Source organism: Tubulanus polymorphus, chromosome 3, assembly GCF_964204645.1.
Source record: "Tubulanus polymorphus chromosome 3, tnTubPoly1.2, whole genome shotgun sequence".
Classification (NCBI taxonomy): Eukaryota; Metazoa; Nemertea; class Palaeonemertea; order Tubulaniformes; family Tubulanidae; genus Tubulanus; species Tubulanus polymorphus.
The window spans coordinates 2,113,479-2,138,396 of NC_134027.1; the positions used below are offsets into that span (position 1 = coordinate 2,113,479).

At 35.7% G+C, this 24,918-nt stretch overlaps 6 protein-coding genes across 8 annotated transcripts; 3 read left to right on the top strand and 3 right to left on the bottom strand.

Annotated features, from left to right (window-relative positions):
• Positions 1-78: 78 nt before the first annotated feature.
• LOC141902424 (uncharacterized) lies at positions 79-4,150 on the bottom strand. Its single transcript, XM_074790138.1, has 12 exons — positions 4,120-4,150; positions 3,920-4,010; positions 3,726-3,787; positions 3,416-3,635; positions 3,040-3,148; positions 2,879-2,954; positions 2,503-2,801; positions 2,089-2,215; positions 919-1,678; positions 594-673; positions 440-510; positions 79-345 (listed from the first exon to the last, which is right to left on the bottom strand). Exons 1-12 carry the CDS (start codon positions 4,138-4,140, stop codon positions 267-269), a joined length of 1,995 nt encoding a protein of 664 aa, XP_074646239.1. The 5' UTR covers positions 4,141-4,150; the 3' UTR covers positions 79-266.
• A 1,361-nt stretch (positions 4,151-5,511) lies between these two features.
• LOC141901559 (mitochondrial import inner membrane translocase subunit Tim17-B-like) lies at positions 5,512-8,888 on the bottom strand. Its single transcript, XM_074788876.1, has 7 exons — positions 8,845-8,888; positions 7,467-7,566; positions 7,324-7,387; positions 6,955-7,083; positions 6,639-6,674; positions 6,471-6,545; positions 5,512-6,052 (listed from the first exon to the last, which is right to left on the bottom strand). The coding sequence occupies exons 1-7, from the start codon at positions 8,868-8,870 to the stop codon at positions 5,973-5,975; spliced, it is 510 nt and encodes a 169-aa protein (XP_074644977.1). The 5' UTR covers positions 8,871-8,888; the 3' UTR covers positions 5,512-5,972.
• A 98-nt stretch (positions 8,889-8,986) lies between these two features.
• On the top strand, positions 8,987-9,977 carry LOC141901413 (protein UXT-like). Its single transcript, XM_074788627.1, has 5 exons — positions 8,987-9,108; positions 9,270-9,351; positions 9,436-9,503; positions 9,582-9,753; positions 9,840-9,977. Exons 1-5 carry the CDS (start codon positions 8,987-8,989, stop codon positions 9,903-9,905), a joined length of 510 nt encoding a protein of 169 aa, XP_074644728.1. The 3' UTR covers positions 9,906-9,977.
• A 218-nt stretch (positions 9,978-10,195) lies between these two features.
• LOC141901412 (protein FAM185A-like) lies at positions 10,196-12,368 on the bottom strand. The gene is made up of 7 exons (XM_074788626.1): positions 11,478-12,368; positions 11,289-11,398; positions 11,098-11,187; positions 10,843-11,023; positions 10,664-10,759; positions 10,439-10,570; positions 10,196-10,360 (listed from the first exon to the last, which is right to left on the bottom strand). Exons 1-7 carry the CDS (start codon positions 12,235-12,237, stop codon positions 10,260-10,262), a joined length of 1,470 nt encoding a protein of 489 aa, XP_074644727.1. The 5' UTR covers positions 12,238-12,368; the 3' UTR covers positions 10,196-10,259.
• A 116-nt stretch (positions 12,369-12,484) lies between these two features.
• Positions 12,485-20,136, top strand: LOC141901696 (polynucleotide 5'-hydroxyl-kinase NOL9-like). 2 transcript variants are annotated; one of them, XM_074789113.1, is made up of 14 exons: positions 12,485-12,609; positions 13,122-14,122; positions 14,204-14,724; positions 14,805-14,892; positions 14,995-15,092; positions 15,211-15,244; positions 15,332-15,468; positions 15,547-15,704; positions 16,044-16,111; positions 16,196-16,433; positions 16,672-16,747; positions 16,957-17,099; positions 17,559-17,669; positions 19,559-20,136. In XM_074789113.1, exons 2-13 carry the CDS (start codon positions 13,137-13,139, stop codon positions 17,661-17,663), a joined length of 2,652 nt encoding a protein of 883 aa, XP_074645214.1. In that variant the 5' UTR covers positions 12,485-12,609; positions 13,122-13,136; the 3' UTR covers positions 17,664-17,669; positions 19,559-20,136. The 2 variants fall into 2 exon arrangements, with proteins under 2 accessions (XP_074645214.1, XP_074645215.1); XM_074789114.1 differs by having other exon boundaries at positions 16,196-16,319.
• A 523-nt stretch (positions 20,137-20,659) lies between these two features.
• Positions 20,660-24,837, top strand: LOC141902044 (uncharacterized). Of its 2 annotated transcripts, none has more exons than XM_074789683.1 (10): positions 20,660-20,952; positions 21,450-21,476; positions 21,557-21,955; positions 22,036-22,113; positions 22,430-22,452; positions 22,752-22,853; positions 22,943-23,156; positions 23,243-23,316; positions 23,534-23,758; positions 24,065-24,837. In XM_074789683.1, exons 1-10 carry the CDS (start codon positions 20,871-20,873, stop codon positions 24,308-24,310), a joined length of 1,470 nt encoding a protein of 489 aa, XP_074645784.1. In that variant the 5' UTR covers positions 20,660-20,870; the 3' UTR covers positions 24,311-24,837. The 2 variants fall into 2 exon arrangements, with proteins under 2 accessions (XP_074645784.1, XP_074645785.1); XM_074789684.1 differs by having other exon boundaries at positions 23,912-24,199.
• The last annotated feature ends 81 nt before the right edge of the window (positions 24,838-24,918 follow it).

Below are 24,918 nucleotides of genomic sequence, written 5' to 3' on the forward strand. Positions count from 1 at the left end.
AGACACATTCATAGACAGCGTTCAAACTAATCGATCAATAACACTGATGATTATAATACAAAAACATATATTGTTACTACAATGATCACTTAATGAAAAACGTTGTTGTGCAATTGCAATTAAAAATAATTCATAACCAATTTGATCAATTTCATATAAAAGTTTATCATGTACATATTTTTACATCAAATTGTAAGACAATAATTTCAATTTTTTTCAAAAAAGTTAAGTCCATTATTGCTAAAGTTTTTTTCTTCTAGTTTTAGTTAATCCGATTGTAGTTTTCTGCGAGTGCGTCTTGAAACAGTTCGCGGAGGTATTTTACACAAAGGAGGAATAACGGGACTGAAATTTTCAAAAGAAATGAATTGTATAAGTTTAGAATTACGGTAACTGACAGGTATCCATTCACAATATTTCATTTAAGTAAAGTACTGACCTTTCTAAAAGATCAGCTTCATTTGTATCAACCGATTGAAGAAAATCTTTCTTTGGGGTTTTGTTTTGTTTCTAAGATTCAAAAAAAAAATACAAAAACGTTTAAAGGATTAAGAATAGATGTTATGTTTTGATACTAAGTATCCGGTACTTACCGATGACTTGCTGCGCATCAGAGTCGGCCATAAGAGACTCGGTTCAAATTCTTCACGTCCATTTTCTGATTCAAAACAACCTAGAATGAAACGAAAACCAGGGTATATTTATCATGACATAGTAGAATAGTCTGGTACACTCAGAAGTGGAGAAAACCCACACTAGACCATGACATTGAGACTTCTTTTAATTTTCCATTTTAATCCTTGATCAATGAATTTCGTTTATAATCTTAATAATTTGTACATAGTGGCTTTTTGAATGTGGTTTTTTTTGCCATACTGATAAAAATAAAAACTATAATTTTCGTTGAATAGCGCATACCAATGTTTTCTTTGATATTTGATAACATATCTTCAGGTTCTGCATCAGAATCAGGTTCCTCATTGTCTTCATAATCACCACAGTCTTTATCATCATCGTCATCACTATCATCATCATCATCATCTAAAACGAGCTGTTGCGATACAGTAGGTGATACACAAGCGATACCAGCTGTTTGCAGAGCTTCGTTTAAATCGTGATCTTCATCAGCAGTATTATTCATAGTTTTCATTGATTTCGGTGAAATGTCCTCTGGTTTAACGGTAATATTGAATCGTTGAGATTTCGATGGACGATTGAAATCACTAACGACTTCATTCTTTAAACGCAGATACCACTTATTATCGGAAACAGTACGAGTCATCGGTTCTCGTGTAGTATTCACAGACGAGGCGGTATTCGTCGATTCAGAATTGTGACTACACGATACGGACGACGATGCTCCATTGTTTAACAGTTTATTATTAGTTTCATCGACGACAGACGACCCGGAGGAATTTATATCCGAATATTCCGCAGCTGCGTCGGCTTTCTTTCGAAAAAGCTCCGGTCCGAATATTTTCAGAGTTAAATCTTCGGGTCTGTTTTTCGAATTGTGTTTCATCGGTGAGTAGATGACGCAATTAACGGTAGTTTTGACGAATATCGGTTCATCTGTGGTTGATAGATCGGTGTACGAGTTAGCACGATGTACTTCCGCACGTACGTTTATACGAGGAGGGGCCGTCTGCTCAGATTCCAAAATCCGTTCGACCAAAGCCTACAATATAGCGAAACACATACATTACACATTTTGGTTTCCAGAGACTGACATAAATTATTCAACTGAAATCATTACTATGAAGTAAAACAAAGTGAGGATTTTGACATTTGAATATATTTAGAAAAGGAATTGAAACGTTGATCCTCTTTAGTTTTTTTGTGTTTAATTGCTGGTTTTTTCTGCAATAACCAACACACACTCTTCACTGAACAGAAAACCTCAAATATCATCATAAATGCAGTCGACTGAGACAGCAAGGATTATTAAACCGCTTTGAAGCACACGTGTAAGGTGCATGCATAAAAATGAAAATAATTATCATGATTAAATGAACTAAATTTTGAATGATAGTCGAATCATCTGGCCGTATATCTGGTGGTGGCACTGATGCCTCATACTTGAATTACCTGTTTTTTGCCATTCGACGGTATTTTCTTTTTTCGTAATATTTTCTGCAATGTCTTTACTTTCATTTTAGCATAGTAATCAGCATTTTTCGCAGGTGCCCTCGTCTCGGACGAGTCTGGTCTATCACTGAATGTATAATAAATACAGTAGTCTGTGTGAAATGAACTGAGGCAGAAACAACACTGATTCAGAGCATGCACACCTTATAATGCAAAATAGTCAAGGAAAATCTGATTTTCAGACCATTTTCTTATTTTCCGTACCTTTTTCATAGACAGAAATATTTCCTGATAGCTTTTCAAGGGCCTGGAATAAATTCCCACTTTCCAAAACCCATACAAACCCTTTTGTATCATTGTTATAAGTAACACAGACCGAGTTTTTCATCAACAGAGAGCATTGTTTTTACTTACGTAGATTTACGTGGACGTTTTGCAGGGTTTGGCATCACTTCTTGTCTATTTATCCCGGTTATTGGTTCATCTGTATCGATATCATCTTTCTCAACATCATTTTCACCAGTTTTTGTATATTTTCCAGATGTAGATTCAATCGAGAGTGAAGTTTCAGCGGCAGAAGTTCTCTTAGGTCTCAGCAGACGTTCGTCGCGTGGCTTTTCAGAAGTCAAAACGTTCGTACATTCGTCTGAAATTTTCGGACTTTCTGCTGGCACATTTTTGCACTCGTGATCGATGAGTCTTTGAATCATATCCTTAAAATATCAATAATAATTCTCAGTGTAGAATGAACGATCCCAGGATCAATTGAAAAAATTTCATTGATACAAACTTTTTTAAGACCACAAATGGAAAGACTCCTTTTTTTCAAACGCTTCTTTAATTCCCAAGAAGTCATTTTACCATATCTGAAATAGAGATATTAGTTTTATCATTATCCGATGATATTGATTGTTGTCCCAGATCAGATATCGATGTTAAAGTACGTATTACCTATTCATCTGACGTAGACTTGATTTTTTATCTTTCGTCAATAAACAAGAGTCTAAATGTGAATTTATACTCTTTTCCGAAAACAATGCCTCACATATAGGACATTTCACTAGAAAATATAACAACTTATTTTAGCTGAATTTCTTGGACCTGGGATTCAATACATTCAATACCATCCTTCAAATTTGTTATTGTCCTGCACTCTGGACTTGACTACCCGAGACATTTCTCATTGAAAATGAACTTCAAACACCAGACATTAGACATTTCATCAGTGCACAGAAACTACGATCGACTAAACTTCATACTTCAATACACTGGTACATATTCGAGGGAGATGGTTTCTGCAATCAGCTGCTTGTCTGAAGAAACTAACCATTTTTGATATTTCCATCTTCAGTAAATGATTCTTCTTCAACACTATCAGTAGCTTCATTTGTCGGAGATACAGCAGTTTTTGATGTTTTTGTTGAGATTTTTTTCTTGCTGTCTGTAGTAGCCTTATTACTACTGCTATTAGTCGTTTCATTCTTGTAGATTTTCACCAATTCATCGATCAATTTACAATGAGTTATTTCCGCATTTTTTCTGACATACTAAAAAGACAGGACAATCATGGCATAAGTCGTTCAGACTATTTAAATTACTCTCAAGTTTTATGCATTAAATTGAACAGTTACCGGTACCTTTTTACAATAAGGGCATACACTTTTAAATTTCAGAGACTTCTCAAGACACGAAAAGCAATCTGAAAAAATTAAAAACAACACAGATATATGTGTAGGGATATTGATATTCAGTTCGACAGTTCTCAAGAAAATTAAGTTTGAGTGATTCACAGACACATCTCATATATTTCAATTGAGTTAAATAAACTTACACATGCTTTCATGATCACAAGATGAAATCATTGCTGCACAATCCAACAATTCATTGCAAATTCCACACTTCAACAAGTTACCAAATTCTTCCTAAATAAATTATATTGGAATTTTGATTTACACAAGCACGAACGAACAATTTCTTGAGAAAGGAGGCCCAGTAAGCCTTTAGGAGTCAGACTAATTAATCATCGCGTACCTCAAACATCTTTTCTTCCATAAAAAACGGGCTCTAATCCAATCCCTGTAATAATACAACGTTTTACGCGGAGAAAATCTGATAAGTGATCCAATTAGCATTTGAATGATGCGCGCATTCGGTGAATGTTACCCGCGGCTGCAGAGACTGTGATAGAAGAGGAAAGTGAGTTCGAATCCACTTTTTATCTTATGTTAACAGTCCTTCATAACAACATTTTATGGATACAATAATTTTGTGAATTATCCTCTTATCGGTTAAAGAGAATCTAGGTATGAGTTTTAATAGCATTTAATGGGTGTGAACATTATTAGAATGTTGAAACAATCTCTTGGTTCCACAATCCTCCATGCGGTGGCAGCACCTTACTGATCACCGAGTTTTGTTTGTTTTATGCATTTTCTAAATTTCTAAGTCCTCCTTATGTAGTTAGTTACCTAATCGTTGGTGGTAAGCTTTTTATAATCGGATGGGCTTATACCAACGTTAGGGATGACAAGGACCAAAACACGGTTGAAAAAAGTAACACTTCAAAAATATACTTTATATTCACTTCAGTCCAAAATTAATGGCTTAATTCACAATCTAACACAGGTACCTTTCGAAATAATCCAATTTCATGTATGTTTCGAGTGGTTAATCAACATTATTTTGAGAAATTAATTAATTTCTCCACCAATTTCGCCATTGGCCGCCATTTCTCTGTATTGCACATGTGGCATGATAAGACAAGGGGACCTACAAGGATTTATATAAAACTTTCAAGGCGAAACGACAATTTTTATTTTTGATGGTTTTCCAACTTATATTTCAAATCTTCAGGTTTTCCATATTAAATTATGAAACAATAAATTCTGGTAAAAGAAAAATGTGAATAAGTGTTGATTTCTTAATTTTTTTCAATTTCGTCGTTTCGCTTCGTTAGTTTGTGCTGTTGTCCTGGCCTCAGTCCACAGGTGCCACCACCTCCAGTAATTTTCAAAATGGCAGCTGTTGACCCGACGGAAATTTACTCTCACTTTACGGCCGATTTGCACATGGATTAAGATCGTCAGGTGAGGTGTTATAGGTATCAGACAAACTACGAATCTGTTGTGCGTCGATTACAACAAAAATTAGACGGATATCTTAAGAGACAATGAAATGCCAGGCAAATTACTCGTCAGTCAAATTGGCTGACGAAGATTTCATACAAAAATGACCTTCCCATTCCTGACTGTGGTTTGTGAAAATATCCGATTGTGAAACTAAACCACAGACAGGTTACTGACTACTCCTTATGCTGCTCGGCAAAAAGAATAAAACTTTGTCTTGTCTTAGAAAGGAAAGCTGTCCCGTGGACCTCATGCTTACGCATAATACTTTACCTATGACAATAAGAACAAGTCTTGATTTTCATTTCACTACATTTTTTTATTTACACAAGTCATAAAATCTTATAAGAATGAACGCAGAATAAGTCGAAATTCCATCTTTTACAATTCCTTTCACATCCTACGCCCAACACTGAACCGGTACCACACGGGAGGAGTACCCACATGATCACTTCTTCATCATATGCAAAAAGATGTAAACAAAAATCTTTCTAACGAATGTGAAATCTATTCATCATCTAAAGACAAGTTAAAACAATTTCCAACATAAACAAATTACTTGGATCTTATCACATAAGAGTAAAAGAAGTCAAGTCCGTGATGATTACGTAGCTTTTAAATATATCACAATACAAAGTAGGAACTACATTCTAGAAAATGTGATGCAGATTTTCTCGAATGTAGTTGAAATGTTGGTAATTCATAGAGTCCTAAAATCCATATATTCGTTCATATCATTTGCTAACAGTTGTTCCTTCATCATTGGTAAGCACCACCGAACAGCGGTTTAGGAGGTAATTGTGATGGGTCGTCCTGAGGAGGCATTTGCATTGGATCCACTGAAAAACAAATCGATGCAATGTTTTAACGAAATCTATTGTAACGAACAAGGTTCAAGCGATAATTCTTCTTTATTCACAAAAATGTTTAACTCTTTAGCAGGTTTCGATTGGATGTATTCCAGTTTAGTCATAGCTAAATTGCTGATTCCAGGCTCTCTACCAGTCGCTTCTATCAGGGCCAAGCTCTACAGTTCTGAATTAGATTCAACTCTTTTTAGCTAAAATAAGCTCATTTTCGACGCATAAACTCGAAATCAGGTCCTGGTTTTCACATCCTGACCATCTTGTGCATTGTCAGATCGAACACGACAGTAAAGTATTCCAGAATCGGCAGAGAACAATCGAAACCTGCCTTAATTATTCAATTATTCAGCTTATCCGATTTAGAAATATTGGGCCCAACAAAACGACTTACTTGGCTTAAATTGTTCGGCTGAAAATCTAGTGATCATAATTCCAACTCCTTCGATCAATGCAAGTAAAACACCACCTAATATACAATACACATAACACATATGTAAAATTATAAAAGCATAATATATGCATCATTAATTGAGGAATCGAATAAAATCGGGAAACTTACCGATAACTGCTGATCCGAACATGGCACCAGCACCATCTACAACAGAAATAAGAACTTCATTATGAATTTGATGATCAGCGTTATGCAATTATGGAGAGTTGGCTGATTTAAAACCCCGACACATGGATAGGGATCATTCATTTATTACGTACGCATAAAATTTGAAATTTTCAACCCCCCTCCCCCTCTGTACGCAAAATCGGCCATTTTTTCATATACATTAAGCATTACAGTACGCAATTGCACTGACCCCTCCCCTAATGCGTACGTAATAAATGAATGACCCCATAGCACTTCAGCTGATTTTCCAACTTACTTCTAACTGATAATATCGCTCCGGTGAGTGCACCACTAGTGATTGAATTCCATGGATCTTCTTTCTTACGCACGTAGACTAATGAACAATCAATCGCTGAGAAAAGTCCACCCCAAACTGCAAAGTTTCCTGTTCACAAAAAAGAAACACATCATCAAACGACAAGAACTAATTTTTCCCCTGTAGTCGACTGAAACAGATGTAAGCAAGTTGAGATTGATCGAATCTACCTCGGTCCAGGCCTGCATGCCACACGACATACCCCCTGCGACATTAACATGGTCGTCACAGTATAAAATCAAGATCAAGATTGTACTTAAAATAGTGTAATGAATATTGCGTTTGAGTTTAAGAATGACCTGAACTTACCACCAGTGATTGGAGCTCGTTCTTTAACTGCTACTAAACTTCCCATCAGTCTACGATACTGACCCTAAAAATAGAACAATTAAATATGTTGTCCTCAAATTAAAAGACTTGAATTGACAAGATCGATAAAGCTTACTACTTACACTAGGGGCATTTCTGTAACCTTTTATGGCATGGAATAAAGAACCAGCAATGCCTCCCATAGCAAAGGCACCACCACAGTCATCTACAATACGCCATGGGCTAAAACGAAAAATGAATGAAAATGTAGTCATTACTTAATCGCCCACCACAGGCACAGTCGACAGGTAGTTAGTTACCTAATCGTTGGTGGTAAGCTTTTTATAATCGGATGGGCTTATACCAACGTTAGGGATGACAAGGACCAAAACACGGTTGAAAAAAGTAACACTTCAAAAATATACTTTCTATCCACTTCAGTCCACAATTAATGGCTTAATTCACAAACTAACACAGGTACCTTTCGAAATAATCCAATTCTATGTATGTTTCGAGTGATTAATCAACATTATTTTGAGAAATTAATTAATTTCCTTACAAATTTCGCCATTTCTCTGTATTGCACATGTGGCATGATAAGACAAGGGGACCTACAAGGATTTAGATAAAACTTTCAAGACGAAACGACAATTTTTATTTTTGATGGTTTTCCAACCTATATTTCAAATCTTCGTGTTTTCCATTATAAATAATGAAATAATAAATTCTGGTAAAAGAAAAATGTGAATAAGTGTTGATTTCTTAATATTTTTCAATTTCGTCGTTTCGCTTCGTTAGTTTGTGCTGTTGTCCTGGCCTCAGTCCACAGGTGCCAGCACCTCCAGTAATTTTCAAAATGGCAGCTGTTGACTCTACGGAAATTTACTCTCACTTTACGGCCGATTTGCACATGGATTAAGATCGTCAGGTGAGGTGTTATAGGTATCAGACAAACTACGAATCTGTTGTGTGTCGATTACAACAAAAATTTGACGGATATCTTAAGAGACAATGAAATGCCAGGCAAATTACTCGTCAGTCAAATTGGCTGACGAAGATTTCATACAAAAATGACCTTCCCATTCCTGACTGTGGTTTGTGAAAATATCCGATCGTGAAACTAAACCACAGACAGGTTACTGACTAAGTCGACAGGTCGATGGGTTATTAGTCAGAACCTGTCCAGTCAATTAATCTTTATCGATTCTGTGACTTCTTTCACAACTGTCACCAAAAATAAGCATTTAGTTCCAGAATATAAGTCGTTTAGAACGTTTTTAGTCGTTAAAAACAACAAGGATGAATGAGTTTTGACATTTGGAAGGGACAAACACAGACTACCCACATGACATAGTTTTTTCACGAAATCAAATATGTGAATTATTCTTTAAAATGAAAGTATTTGCATAGTTCTTAACTGCTATTTCTGATTCTAATTATTTTTGCTAATGACTGATTGCATAATTTCTTAATTTCATTGATCTATGTCGTCCGTATGACATTAATTCGTCCTTTACTTACCACGGTTCACGTGCGTACTCCTCCATGATGAAATATTCTAGGGCCACAACAAATCACGGATGGCTGAATCAAGTCCACGTCCACATTTTTAGTTTAGCTAGAATACCCGAGTCCTAATCCGGATTCTTATCGTCCAAGTAAAATGACGTCAATGGGAAAACCCGGAAATATGAATGTTATGGATTCGAGTTTCGATTCTAATTTACCCCAAAAAGTTTACGATTATGAGGATTTTTTGAACAATGTTCTTCAAGTCGATTTAAAGTAAGTTGGTAATGATAAATTCAGGTGATATGTATTCGTATGTCAGCGTGAGTGAGTGAAAGAAAGATCTGAGCAGCTTCGTTCTCTTTTTTACGCATTCAATTTCAATTCAGTAATTTTGCCTTTATTTATTTTCAAATTCTGACCTTGATTTATTGTAGAAAAGTTTTGGAAACAAGGGATGCTTTATATGAGAAGATTTCAACGTATTTAGAATTAAAGAATACAATAGAGATGATCAAAGTAAGAAAAATTAATTGAAATACTGTGCTGTGCAAGAATTGAAAGAGCCACAGCCATTTTTAATGTTTAATCGTTTTCTCTCAGGAGGCTGATACTAGCTCTATAAAAACCAAAGTGGATCTCGGCTGCAATTTCTATGTACAAGCCAATGTGTAAGTGAAATCTGAAATATAAACACATAGTTGTCCATGTCTTGTACCCAGATGTAAGAAGTTGTCATTTAATTGCAGCCCCGACACGTCTCGGATTTTTGTGGCCGTTGGTTTTGGATTCTTCGTCGAGTTCACGTTAGATGAAGCTTTGAAATTCATCGAAAAGAAGACCAAACATCTCAATGAAGAGGCAGAGAAAATGAGTAAAGATTCATCAAAAATAAAAGCACACATCAAACTTGTTTTAGAGGTGAAAATTCAGGGTTTTATTTTTTTTCAAACTAAAATTTCATACACAAATCTGACATACAAAAAATGAATTGTTTTTTTTTTCAGGGCCTAAGAGAGTTACAGCATATAAAACCGGAAACAAGGAACAAACAACGGGATTTATTTTCATGATATTACGAGTGCAAGCTGTGATTCTGAGTGAATTTTTTTCACTGCATTTAAATTTATCCAGTCTTTCAAATGAATATCTGTATGTTTTTCTATGTACATAATGTAAATACATCTTATATACTGGATTGTGTATGAAAGACGATACATATTTTAGTCATTTGTCTGAGTAGGATTTTCAAACTGTGTGACAGTATTTGTAGGAATAGCAGGATTTTCAAGCGAATCTTTGAATGAAACTTAACCTTCATTTATTTATTTAAACCTTTATCAAAACATTTTATTCAAACAGAAAAGTACCTTGAGAGAACAATAGTTAAGTCACATTGGAATTGTTCAAAATATAACAGTTAATCTTCACGAAATACCGAGGGTCTTAAACCAGTCTTTATTATCCAGATGAACATTTCCATCCTTTGCAATAGCTTTCAGAATGCCTCCAGCAGATTTCACAACTCCTATGGATAAGAAATCACATCTAAAGCACTGAGAAATAACAGAAACGGATAAAAAGAAACTGTATCATTATCGCAAACCTCTGAGCACCATTAGTTCACCATCCCTGCTCGGTTCTTCAGATGTCTCTAACTCTGGACTAATCGTTATCTCTCTGCCTTCCAAATCTAAAGCTGTCTGGAGCCCATTTTCAACTGATAAGTTTATATTACCTGAACATAATGAAACATGCACCACATATTATAAAGCTGTGATTGAAAAAAAAAAACCTAAGACTGAGGAGAGTGACGGATATTAGCACCGACCTTGTTCAGTGATTAGACTGACATTGTTTAGTCTGTTTATATGAACATCAATGTCTCCTGTTTTACAATTACCAATTAAATCACCATCTGAACTATCTGTAATAATAACAATATTGTTCGACGGGTTTCAGTTAGCAATTTCCAAGCGCAAATTTGATGATGTTAAATTTCAGTTTTACCGATTTTGGCCGTGCCGCTGCCCAGATTGAATTTTGTGTTACCATGGCAGTTACCAACATGCAGATTACCATTCAATAATGAGAATTCAGACTGTTCTGCGTAAATAGTTTTCACCGATAACAGACCGACGCCGACATTAATCGATGCTTTTGATGCTTGTATTTTACCAATTTTCACATCCTGAAGAGAAGTTATACGAAGGTTCAACAAGATCATAAGTGATCACAGTGTGGAAATAAGGAGACGATACTTACACCATCAGGGGCGGTAATATCAATGTTCGAGTAAAGAACCGTTGGACAAATGACATCCCCTTGTTTGTTTGATACACTGAGGTTACTAGACTGAAAAAATAAACTTGCAATCTTCATAACGGTTCCGTTTAAAATTCGATCCTAATTTTTTCAAACCTAGCTACATGCTCATTCATTTCAACTATACAAACCTTTATATTTTTGAGTTTGCAATTACCACGTTCCATGTTAATTTTGATATTTGTACTTTCCAATCCAGTTAAATCGACATTGGAATTACCAGTCACTTCAATATCTACACCTACAATTTATAATCAATATCATTGATTAATTATCAAGATCATAAGGAGGGGATAGTTCATCACTCATTCTATACTCACTATATTTCATCGGCAAGTAGAAAATACATGACAACTTGCAAGTGAAGTCTTTATCTGGGTTCTCTAACAATTGTGCATCAAAATTAATATTTCCATCCTTGACTTCGACAGATGCTGTATAGAGATGCTTACACCGACTGATCAGCGCCGGTCTACTCAATTCTACCAGTGTTATATCTGCCCAGCTCTTATTAGCTAATAATGATATATGAGCTTTGTTCATTTCGGGACAATCTTGAGGATTTGTAGGCATAATCTTCACGCTAAAAGGACTGTTTATTTTAATTCTACCAAATGTCGATACATCAAAATCCCAGGTTTCCAGTGTTAGACCGAGTTCATGAGACGCATCTGATTTCGGGTTTAAATCTAGAAGTTGATCATATTCTGGTGGTTTTTCGATGATGGCTTCGCATGATTTTTCAGCAGCAATGATTTCTGTTGCTGCTGGTTTATTTGATTCTGTTACCCCAGTCGGGGGATTCACGAAACTCTGGACATCGCATGCAGGTTTCTTGGGAGAAAAGACTTCCGATTTAGGACGATTAATTATCTCATGACCATCATCTTCAGAGTGAAGTGTGGTTGCAGTCACGAAGTTTACTCTGTGTTGTTGTTGCTGCACCAGCAATTCATTGTTGCTTTGTCTTTTTTCGTGCCTGTGGCTTACGACAGTTGTCAAGTGCTTGATTTGACTGAGTGCATTAGTAGAAGCTCTTGTTTGATGTAGTTGATTAACAACAGTGCGACTGACAAACATAATTGATGCTTAAAAATCTAATCAATTAACAAGGACATGACAATTGAGTTGTTGTGGTTGGGGGTAAGGGCTCATTTCATTGGTAAATCTAGGACTCACATGACTCACATCATTCACTTATCGACTATGAAATGGAATCCCAGTGAGTCTGAAATTGACCAACAAAACAAGCTCGTCCCACGAGGAATCCCGGGAACCAGTCTATTAACCCGAATCCGGGTTTTATTCGTATCCCTAAAGATGTGTGGAGTAAATTCAATTCAATTAATTTTGTGACAATATATCCATACACATGTTCACTTATGTTCAAAACATGTCTCCTCTTTAATAATCACCACGAAATAGACTTGCAATACTTTTGGAGGAAAGAACGTAAGAAAAGATTCATTGTTCTTACTTAAAATGTAGCATTCATCAATCACTACTTCGGGCTGCCACTCGCCATAGTTAGTTACCTACCAATCGTTGGTGGAAAGCTTTTTATAAGGCTTATACCATATGTGGTTTGTGAAAATATCCGATCGTGAAACTAAACCACAGACAGGTTACTGACTAGTACCGACCCAGCCAGGTGGCAGTGCCAGTGGACCACTACGCTGGGTGGGTGGTGCGTGTGATGCTGTTGCATTTTATATAACTCACCCGGCAGTACTGCATGACAAACCGGTTCAAGTCACTGCTGTTGGCTGCTTCCTTCCACTTCCAGGGTGTGGGTAATACTTAAATAACAAAGGCCACCCCACCGTGATGTTTAAATGAAAAATCCAATGCCAGGGTTACAAAAGTGTTAGGAAACCAAGATCCAATAGATACAATGCGAAGCAAGATTAAGTGCCTTGAGCCACAAGCAACATGCTTTAATTCCAATTTGTTTCTTTCAAAAGTGATATTTGTCAGATATGGCGAAGACTCGGCTTTCGCGACAAGACAAGCATAAAGATGATGTTGCTTCGAGTCAGAGACAAAAGATACCGCGGAACAAAATTAAGGAACCAAAGAAGTCCATCAAAAAGAAGTCGAAGGAAACTCGAGTATCGAAACGACGAATGAAGCAAGCGGAACCAGTGCTGTTAAATTTGAAAAGAAAAACTCGCTCAAGTGAAACAGCGCCTGCACCATTAGTCATAGATACTGGCGGTCCGACTTTATTCAAATTTAGCCAAGTTATAAAGAGAACGACTAGAAAGTCTCCAAAACAAACTGATGCATCTAAGTCTCAAATAGAAATTGATAAATCCAAATCTACCAAACAAGCTGAAAAATCTAAATCTCCAAAACAGGTCGATAAAAAACAAACTGTTAAACCCAAGTCTCCAAAACAAAGTGAAAAAACTAATTCTCCAAAACAAATTGTTAAATCCAAGTCTCCAAAACAAACTGAAAAAACTTATTCTCCAAAACAGATTGATAAAAAGCAACATATTGTAAAATCCAAATCTCCAAAACAAATTGTTAAGTCCAAATCTCCAAAACTTAAAGATAAATCCAAACCTAATGGAATAAATGGTTCCAACAATTTAGATTATGGAGATTCCCCTCAAAAACCAGTCCAAGAAAATTCCTCCCAGAAAACATCTAGTTCGAATACCGTCAAAACTGAGTCAAAGTCCAGTCGTCAATCACAGAACCAATCGACGAAAAACAGGCCCAAAAGAGGTGCTGCTAATTATGAAGTTTTTGTTAATTCGAATAAGTTGAAAAAATTGAAGCTTTCAGCACCCAAACCGCGAGAGGAATTGGAGGAAGAACCAGTTACAGTGGAAAAAAAACCACAGCATGAGGAAGAACTGGATTTGGAGGAAGATATACAACAGATAGAAGAACCAATATCAGAGAAAGAGGAACTACCCATATCTCCATCACTTACATCGGAACCAATAAATAGGTAAATTTTTTATTTGCATGTTGATTTCTTTGTATTTTATTGATGTTATTATGAACACACTTTAAATATTTTGCGTTTCAGATTTATCGATATAAGTAATGATGAAGTATTGTGTTTGATGCAGTGTAAACAGTCAGTAGCTCTGAGAGGAATCTATGAATTAAAGGTGGTTTGTGGTGCCGGTGAAATGTGCGGATATCGGTTTCTACCGGGAAGAGAATATCAACAAATCTACTGCCCCAATCTCTACTGCACTTTGCCTTTTGAAACGTGTGAAATAGACAATACTAAATCAGCTCGAATATCTCAATTACAGTCGCATCTGATTAACAATGAATCGATATTGAAGGAATTATCGCCCGACATAACAGATACAACGTGTATTTTGTCTTTGAGAAAATTGACGATTTCATCGTTCGCTTGCGTTAAGGACATCACACCATTCAATCGTTTATTTACCGGGGGCCAAAGTTCTGCTATTTCTGATTCTGCTTTATCTCGTATATCAATAGAAATTTCTTCTCAATCAGATTCTGTTTTTTCCACCCCTGCCGATTATAAGAACGTTCAGAATGAATTCATGACCTCTTTCTCTGATGCAGGTTTGTTATTTTTTTATACCGCTTTAATTCAATATTATTAACATGACAGTCTCTTAATGGATATATATTTTCTTCTTTAGCTGATTCTCCTATCATAGTATTATGCGGTGGAAAGAACGTGGGAAAGTCAACTATGTCCAGATATCTCGTAAACAGTGCTCTTAATGTGTAAGTTTCTGAAAGAGTTTGTTTGCTATTGATTGCCTGAAGATACTGGGAATTTATGTTAATGATATGTAAATAAGTTGGTGCTGTTTATGATATTTGTAGCTGTGATACTGTAGCGTATTTAGATTGTGATGTTGGTCAAACAGAATTTACTGCTCCCGGTTTAGTTTCATTAAACCTCATAACTCGACCATTACTAGGTAATGATTCACCAAAGATGATTCACTGAAGTTTTCATCAAATCAGATCTAGTTTACAAAGAAAATTGCATTTCTCGTTCAATTCTAATGAAAATTTTGATGTTTATTTTATATTTAGGGCCACCATTCTCACATCAGTTGGAACCTGAATGGTAAGTGTTTCTGATCTTTCTATCGATTTTAATTTTGTAATATATTTTACCAGTAACCGATGATCGTATGTTTTCTATAACTGACAGCTGTTATTTTGTGGGAGGCGTCTCGCCTGCAAATGATCCTTCATATTATCTGAAATGTGTACAACGAGCATTTTATAAATACTCGAGTCTCGGGCCAAGAGTTCCACTCATAGTTAACACAATTGGCTGGAATAATGGTATGTAAAATGAATATTATATTTTGAGTGTAAAGAAATGCTTGTTCAGTCGGTAAGAATTTTTCGTCGTAATTTCAGGGGTTGGAGTTTGTATTATGGTGGAGATTCTGAAATTGATAAAACCGAATCGAGTCGTTCAATTGATTAGCAAGTCTATTAAACAGAACTATTCTTCCGATTTGAGTCCACATTATGTAACGAATGCACCGGGATGGATGTGGCAGTCGTCACATCAGGTAAACATATACATGTAAACATGTGCGATGTGAAAACTGATGTATTCTCAGTGTGGAACATAATGAACATTCTCCTAATTGATTATGTCTTAATTTCACATTTCCGACTGTTTCGAGATTTATCTAAATCTGATCTTCAGAGAAACAGTAACTGTCATTCATGTTTCATATCAGTTATCATTTCTGTTTAGATTAATCTTGAAACTGTGTGTGGATGATAAACTGAAGATATCATCAATTGTGAAATCATTCAATATATAACATGTGTTCGTGTAATCCAGTTTATTCACATGTCTTGATACGCATCACATGATATGTGTAAATCAATTTAATTTACAGGTAAAAAGTGAGGTATCCAGTGAATTGAATTACAAACTGTTATTGGTGAAATGTGTCACCAGTTATGGGTAGGTGTTATTACCATTCGCCATTTATACAAACATATACTTCCAGTATTCTTATTAATCTAATTCGGTATCTATTTATTTCAGTATGAAGGGAGCATTTCAGTTAAAGTCTGTAAACCTCAGAGATTTGGCGATGTTAATGCATTTATCACCTGTACTGACTAGAGGAGAAAGTATTCTGAATTTACGCGCTGTGAAACCTTTTGAAGTAAAATGGTCAAAGATGGCCGTACATATAATGCATACAGCAGTTCCCACTAATCAAATCATGTATAGTTTGAATGGAAGCATCGTAGCTTTATGCTCTGTTAGTCAAAATCATGTAAGTTCAAACAAACATGTATCGGTGATATAGTCAAACTTGGTCAAGTCATCATTGGATAAGTCCTCAAATTATAAGTTGTCACTACTTTCAAGTCGCAATTTGTGTGCTTCCAGTCAATTTACTTAGTGTAAATCATATCGATAAGTCATCAGCTACATCGGCTTAAAGCAAGTTTGACTTACGTCACAATAGAAAATTTGATTGATGATTCAATGTAGATTTCTTTGATTTATAGTTGCGTCAATGTAATGATGAGAATCTACCTATGTTTATCCGAGGCTCGTTACCGGTTTGTGATTGCTATGGCTATGGTACGTAAATGATCTCCTGTTCGAAACTGAACTTACGGACCTAGTTTCATAGTTGTGGCTTAGAATTTGCCTTTAGAGTGGAAATTGGAAGTGAAATAATTCACCTTTACCAACAAATTTGGAACATGGTCCTGTTCTTTAAAATTCAAATTTTGCAGCCAGAAGAGGCCAGATTCTTAATTCATATTTTTCATATTATTCATTTCCAGGTTTGATTCGAGGTATTAACCACGTGAAAAAGTGTTTCCTAATTATTACATCGGTACCAATACATAAACTGCACTCAGTGAATACATTGATTCAGGGAGCTATAAACGTACCAGATTTATTGATTATGTCTGAAGATATCAAGGTGAAGATGTAGCTCTTTATTCCCTATAACTATTATTCCTCTCATTTGCATGAAATTATGATTATCGAAACCTATGCGGAGCAGCTGCCAACGGTTCCGATTTCATGGGGACTTGTTAAACTACCATCTGTCCTATTGTCCCTGATATGTATCAGAATTTCTCCTTAAAGTTTTTCCTTGGCTTTTTATATGGCTTTTCCCCGAAATTGTGGTAATATTTGAGCGTCCCTGACGAATGTCTTTTGTCCCTGACAAAAATTTTGAATGTCCCTGAAACAATTTTTGTTTAGAATATATTATCTTAACGAATTTTTTATCTACTAATCATGTCAATTTTGAGATTGTTATTAAATGTTAAGCACTTTTAAGGAATAGATTGTTATAACTATTATTATTTATTATATGTACCTGTTCAGACGTGTATAATGTTTTTGATGTTGATATTGTTATGTATTGTAGAAACCTGTGCCTTATGTCGATGAACAATCAACAGTAAGAGGAGTGAAACCAATCACATCACAGAGAAACTTCATGCGTCGAAAGAAATATGATCGAATATCATAAGACCAGGTAACACTATATTCATTAGGCTGGTGAAAAATTTGAGGGTCCAGTTCCACAGCTGTCCGGACTCTGGGGTTGTTAAGTTCATTTTGAATATTTTAAATCTCAACTGATGACAGTAGCAACTGTAGAACTGGTTCCTGGAGTTTGAAGATTGTTTAGATTCTTTGCCTTTGATTCACATTCTTTATGTAATCATTGACAATACATAGGAGTAAAACTACATGTATAGTGAACTGCAGTTGATGGTGTCTGTCATTGAAGGGTGGGTCTATTCTAGCTGCAGAATACTGATCAGTTTGCGGTGACGGATGGAATGTAAACTATGTTGATTGGTTTATAAGACCCACTTGTAACTGATGATTATCAGTCTCCACGATTGAAAGGTCACATCACAATGAAGTTCTTGTTTTAAATGTGTCACTTTAACGCATTCCCATAGCACACTCTTGTATTAATGTAGCTTATTGACATTATTTCGCTTTGATTAATAATCTTTAACTAAACTAATCCATATGAATTCAACAGGTTCTCTCATTAACTCAGTAACACTGTATTTTCTTTGGACATCTTAGTTTTCATTTGCATGTGTTTGAATTATTCTATTCTTTTACTTGTTTTGTTTTCTTTCAAAATGGAACAAACTAGTGAGATTATACATTTAGTATTCCGCAGTTTATCGATGAAATTAGTTTGCAGATTAAAATAGACTATAGGTTGACTTCATAATGTAGATACGTTTGTATTAGATAGATCCATTCATTGGAATGTTACACATGTCAGATTAATAAAAGCATGCCAAACATAATTCATAGATCAGATCAGTAGTGCGGGTTATCAACTTCTGGGTACATCCTCTACGCATGAAATGAAGCTTTTACCTCTGAAGAATACAAATAACTACAGGAGTAGATCTAGGATTTTCCATGGGGGAGGGGGGTGTCCAATGAGGAAAAATGACGAAACACCACGTACTCCGGATGCTTCTACAACATTTTCGGGAGGGTGCTTTCGGTCATTTCATGCGTTGAAAAAATTATTATAGGTGAGAAACCTTGGTCCAAAAAATTTTGGTGTGACATATTGAGGGCACTTCAAATTTTAGGGGGTGTCGGCACACCCTGACATGCCCCCTAGATCCGCCCCTGACTGCTACGTAATCGATGTGGATGAGTTGGGGTTACATAAGTTTTTCATCTTCGATCTTTGGATCATTTTTGAACCGTGCTGAATGATATCAATATGTTCACTATTGTCAGTTGGTCTACGACCTCGATGTAAAAATGATGCTGTTCTTCCATTGTGTAGTCTTAAAAAGTTTTTGTTTCTAGTTGAATAAGTGTTATACTCAATAATAATATTCGTGTTAATGTCAACACAATTATTGCAGTTCTCGTAATAATTGAATTATGCATATGTTGAATAAAAAGACTTCGCTTAAATGAATTGGTCTTCGATGTCTGAGTATTTGTTACAGTAATTTACTGTTGCGGCAAACTTTAATAATAAACCGAGTTAGTGTAATTATTATTGTAGTAAGGCGATACACAGGCGATTAATCACTGAACATTCAGCCCTGTGTTGAGTGTAATGATTCGGATCACCTGGATCCAGTTTCACAGTCTTGACTCTGAGTTAGAATTAGTTCATTTTCCAGTGAGTTAACTCGATGTCAAATCTGAACTCAACTAGTGTGGAACTGAATCCTGTACAATGTGGTTCTACCCGTTTCAGCTACGAGTCAATAGTAAGACTAGCGGAAAAATCTCGGTTCACAAAAATGTCTATATATAATAGTGTATCTAAAAGAACATTCAGTTGAAGCTGTTTGCACTAGAATATGACTGTGGTTTCAAATGACTCATTCTACGATGTTGTTATTCTATTATTTTTAGGGTTTGGGTGAGAATTTAATGACCTTTCACCGTGGAGTCTGCAGCCAGACGAGAGGACATCCTTCCTAAAACTGATTTTATCAAACATCCTGATCGTATAAATTTATGATCTACTGTAAATGTTGAATAAGCCGCGGTTTGAACGCATGAAACAGGGAAAGTTTCACTACTCATGTGCAGCGCGTATTCATCCGTTGATCGCGGTAACTCTGAAAATATGTGTCTAGAAAATTAATAAATATTCTATGATTAGTTTGCCGATGCTCGAGCCGCTCGTCAAGTGTGAATAATTGCTTTATTACTGAATGAATAACGATTCTTGAAAAACCCCTAGTAATTTCATATATCTGGCGATCTTGAGACTTATACTTACTATAGTTATTACTGTGCTCAGAATATAAATTATTTGATTGAAATGGTTGTATATGTATATATAATGAAATAGTCGTATGCATTCGATGATATATGTAGTTTTTTTACGACGTCATGGGTACGCCATTGTACGCATTGACCGTCCATTTGACACTTAACGTCACAAAAAAATGAAATGAATAATTTTGAAAATGTCTGCATTTTGAATGAATAAAGGATTCGATGCCTATTGTAAATGGACTTACGTTTTATTGTTACTGGTAGAGGTTTCGAGGACCTGGACATAAAGACCTTCATTGAGGAGGACGGACTAATAAACAACACTTAACAGTTCCTATTTACCGACGCCCCAAATAACCATATTCATCGAACGACTTTCCAGGATCTCCTGTAAAATAAAGAAGTCACCCAGTGCCCCATCGCGAAATCTGAAAATATGTGCATATGGTCTACAAACAGCAATTTCAGCTAAAAAAACAAATTTTTGAAAAATTGCGTCGTAAACAATAGACCAATTGAAAACCGTGTCGAAATAATTTGTTCTCATCAGTAATCGTAGCAATAACTCATGTGGTAGGCATGTATGGGCGGTGTATATAAGATGTATCTTACTGAAGGAATGCAAGCGTTTGATTAAAAACAAGAAGTGTATCGAGTTGTATGTGATAAAGGAGGAAACACGATACAGCGCGATGACCTGAAATCTCGACGCTGTTTTTCACTGACTGGTAGACGTCGAGTTGATCCAGTGGTGGCCAGTCGTTAGTTCCCGTCAACGCCTCGAGCTGCAACCCGCCGGATATACACAAATTGTTTATTGAGGATTTTTTTTAAATGAAAAAAAAAACGATTCACATGCAGGCTTTGAATAATATTTTGACGGATTAATTGTTGGTATTTCTATCAAGCAGTCATAATCCATACAGAGTTGCAGATATTTATGCGCGTGAGATACAAATATACACGAGTGAAAATGAGTCGGATTTATCTATTGCTGATTTGTGTCATTATTTTTACGAATGGTAAGTTTGTATTTGATATCAAAACTGAAACAGTGATTGATTAGCAGCTGAATTTCAAATTTCTACATTAATATGATAATATGAATATTGTTTAATAAGGGCGCGTTCCCACATAATCTGACTAGAGGGCCTCATAGGAGGTTCAATAGATTGTATTACTTATACATTACAGTAATACATAACTATATAATGGCTATAATAAAAACCTACGAATAGTTGAACAAGCTTATAGGCGCCGATTGAAGGATAACGTTTCCCTTTACGACATAGTTCATTAACCTAACTAATGTCTCTCATCGCAAATAGTGTGCGTAACCCTTGGTAAAAATTTGAGGTATTTCAGCCACTGGTGAAGTCAATAATTTGTTAATGGTATTTACATTATTTAATCGGTAGAGAGATAGAGAGATATCACAATGTTAACTGATATTCTTAACTGTCATTTCTGTAATCTTGGTTCGGTATCAATGACAATATTTCGTAATAATTCTTTTTAGGAATCGTTCACGGACAAGATGACGTTGGTAAGATTTGACTGAAACGTTTCAATGAAATATTTCATCAATCTGTGTCCATGTCAAACGTGGATATATCTTATTTCTAGCTCCAGCGACAGGGGGTGATGGTTTGGATACCAGCACTATCGATGGTTCCGATGTGACCGGGTCAGACGTCGAAGGACCAGAGACCAGTACTATACACGGCTCAGATACCGATACTGTAGGAGAAACCACAGTCGAAGGCGAGACACCTCCGTCTCCCGAACCTTCAGCATCCGACGCTGCTGATGGTGCGACAGATGCAGGCGATGATGCCACTGACGCACCGGGCGATGGTGGCGATGGTGCCACAGATGCAGCAGGTGAAAGTACAACAGATGCAGCAGGTGACAGTGCCACAAATGCGGGTGCTGATGCTGTGACTGGATCTCCTGATGTAGAATCAACGACTGGTGAATCGAAATCAGAAACATCGGAACCATCAACCGATGAACCCGATACAGGTATCGAGCTTAATCACTCGTTCTCTAATGATTCCTGTTTATTTCACTTTGAGCAAATATTCCAATCGCATCAATTATAGTTTCAGATGGAACGGCTGCAGCAGGTGATGACGTTACCGTAACTACTGCAGCTACAGAATCTGTGGCACCAACTGCAGGTACACTTTACCTCAAAACCTTCGTGAATTATCCACGGTCAATTATAGTCGATGCAATTAATAGCATAACTCGCAACGTATCTCCAACACAAACTTGAACATCTATCAAAGACGTTTCCCGTTTATTACGATGATTTCCAGCATGTCCCAGCTAATAATCCCGATTTGGAAAATACGAAACCAGTTTATTACGACAATCAAGATTCGCAATAACGCGGTTCCACTGTACATGTCATGATAATCATAAACTATGAAGTTTCTAATCATTTCCATTTTACAAACAATAATCTCGATTTGCATTCTCGATATTTTTCAGGTACTACAGATTCTACTGTCTCGGTAAGTATTCACAACTCCATTAATAGATGATACAAATGTGTGTTCTAGTGATAATGATATATATATATATATGACGTTACCGTATATATATATATATATATATATATATATATATATATATATATATATATATATATATATATATATATATATATATATATATATATATATATATATATATATATATATATATATATATATATATATATATATATATATATATATATATATATATATATATATATATATATATACATATATATATATATATATATATATATATATTGCTTTATTCGTAGCCAGTAGATGTGAAATTCGTGCCCGATGAAGAAATGACACAACAGCAAAGAGATAACTCTTTGACTTTAGAGTTAGATCTTACAAATGCTAACATCGACTGGGTAAGAACATCTAAGATCCTAGAAATGGACATTGACATCGTTTTTTGAGTATATTTTACAAAAACATGTTAATTCTACGGTAACTGCAGGATAACCCCGAAGAAGTAGCTGCCTTTTATACTTGGTTACAAGAAGTGATAGCTAGTCTACTGGACCAGGCCGAACAACGGAGACGTAAGCGAGAAATTCACCGCACAATAAAGAAGATATACAAACCTGATGACGTGAAATTTGCTGGGAAACATCAAATTAAAAACGGAAAACTTATATTATCAGTTTTCGTTAAGAAACCTGGTTCAACAGGTACGTGTTCATATCAAATAGATATTCTCCATATCGCTTGTGTATCTAGCTGTTGGTCGTTATGGTAAACTGAATATTATTTTCAGTGGCAAAACCACCTGCAATTCCGAAAGAGAAGTTGGAGGCTATAAAGGATAAATTGGCGGAAAAAATGTCTCAGGTATGAAAAATTATCGCGAATACAAATGAGAATTTGAATATTGTATTGGAATTCAAGCGAATTACAGAACGTAGTAATTCTATCTATTTGAAATTGAATAATCTGTCACCCAAATAGAACATTACAACACATATGTAGTTCCATATACTCCAAAACTGTTTTTTTTTTATATAACTGCTATGAGCTCGATTCGCTGATGTGAATACGTATCTTTCAGAAAAATATCAAAGTTACTAAAATATACACAGGAGTACCGGCGCCAGTAACCGGTGCAGTTTCTCACGCAGGCGGCGATGCTTCTGATGACGATGAAAACGTGTTCGATGCTCATCTCGGTCTTTTCCTCGTACTTATCATCGTTTCGATCGTCTGTCTTATCAGTATTATCATCGGAGTAATACTAATCAAATGTCGTGGACGATCCGGCTCTTACCAAACTAAGGTAATAAATGCATAAGTGTATTACCACCGTGTATGACTTCATCAATCACTTAGAAATAATCAAAGTACATTATATAGATCGTTGAATAAGAAGAATATATTCCAGAAATAAATAAGTATATATCTAGTAACAAAATGGTTTTGATTCTTTCAGAGCTGTATTGCCTGAAGTGTCTCCACTCTCTCCTCTAACTCTCTCTCTCTCTACTCTTCTCTGGGATATATTCATCGTAAAGCTTACAAACTATCAACTATCGGGGCAATGCTTGGTCTTCATAAAGCTTAGCTATCTAATCATATTTTTAAGAACGCCAAGAATGCAGAAGAGGGTGGCGGCAAAAAACAGCGCAAGAAACCGAGGATGCGAGAAGTGGAAAGTCCGATTACGGACGAGGAAATAATGAAAGACGAGGCGCCGATGATGGAGAAAGGTAACCCGGCATTGAACGGGGATTACATGAGCAGTAAAGGCGAGGAAGGTTGGGTCGTACCTATAGATGAATTAAATAACGAAGAAAAATTAAAACCCGAGGTGGAAGATACTAAATTATAGTGTAGTGTTTGTTATACTGTGTATTTGTAATGAGAGAACTGAAAAAAACTGAAGCGGTTGGTTCCAGAATCTGATAAGCATCTGATACGAGGCGAACTCCAACAGAGAACGGCAGCAGTTCAGTAAGAATGATTAGAATGATTTGTTAATATAAAAATATTCGAGTGATTCCTTGTAAATAGTTATTACTATAAGTATAGAGGTTTTTGTATGTTTATTATAATCCATGCATATGCGTATCGTTATAAGATGTACAGAACGTTTTTAATTCTAAACGCCTTAAATGTATTATAAAAATTTATGATAGAAAGCAATGCGCATTAGTTCCACATCATATATCTTATGATCCAGAATCTTTAAAATCGATTAATGAATTCATTGACATAGACACGTATTTTAAATTCCAATATGATAATTCAGTGCTTTAGACTGAGATTTGTATCGTTTTCGTCGCTATATTGTAAAGAATCATTGTATGTATTATTGTATGACGAACAAATTCATTCGGTTTATATCGAATAAATGGATGTCCAGCAAGTTTAACGTCTTTGTTTCCTCCTCATTATAAATATCATCGGTCAACGAAATTCATATTCTAAGTTTTCAAC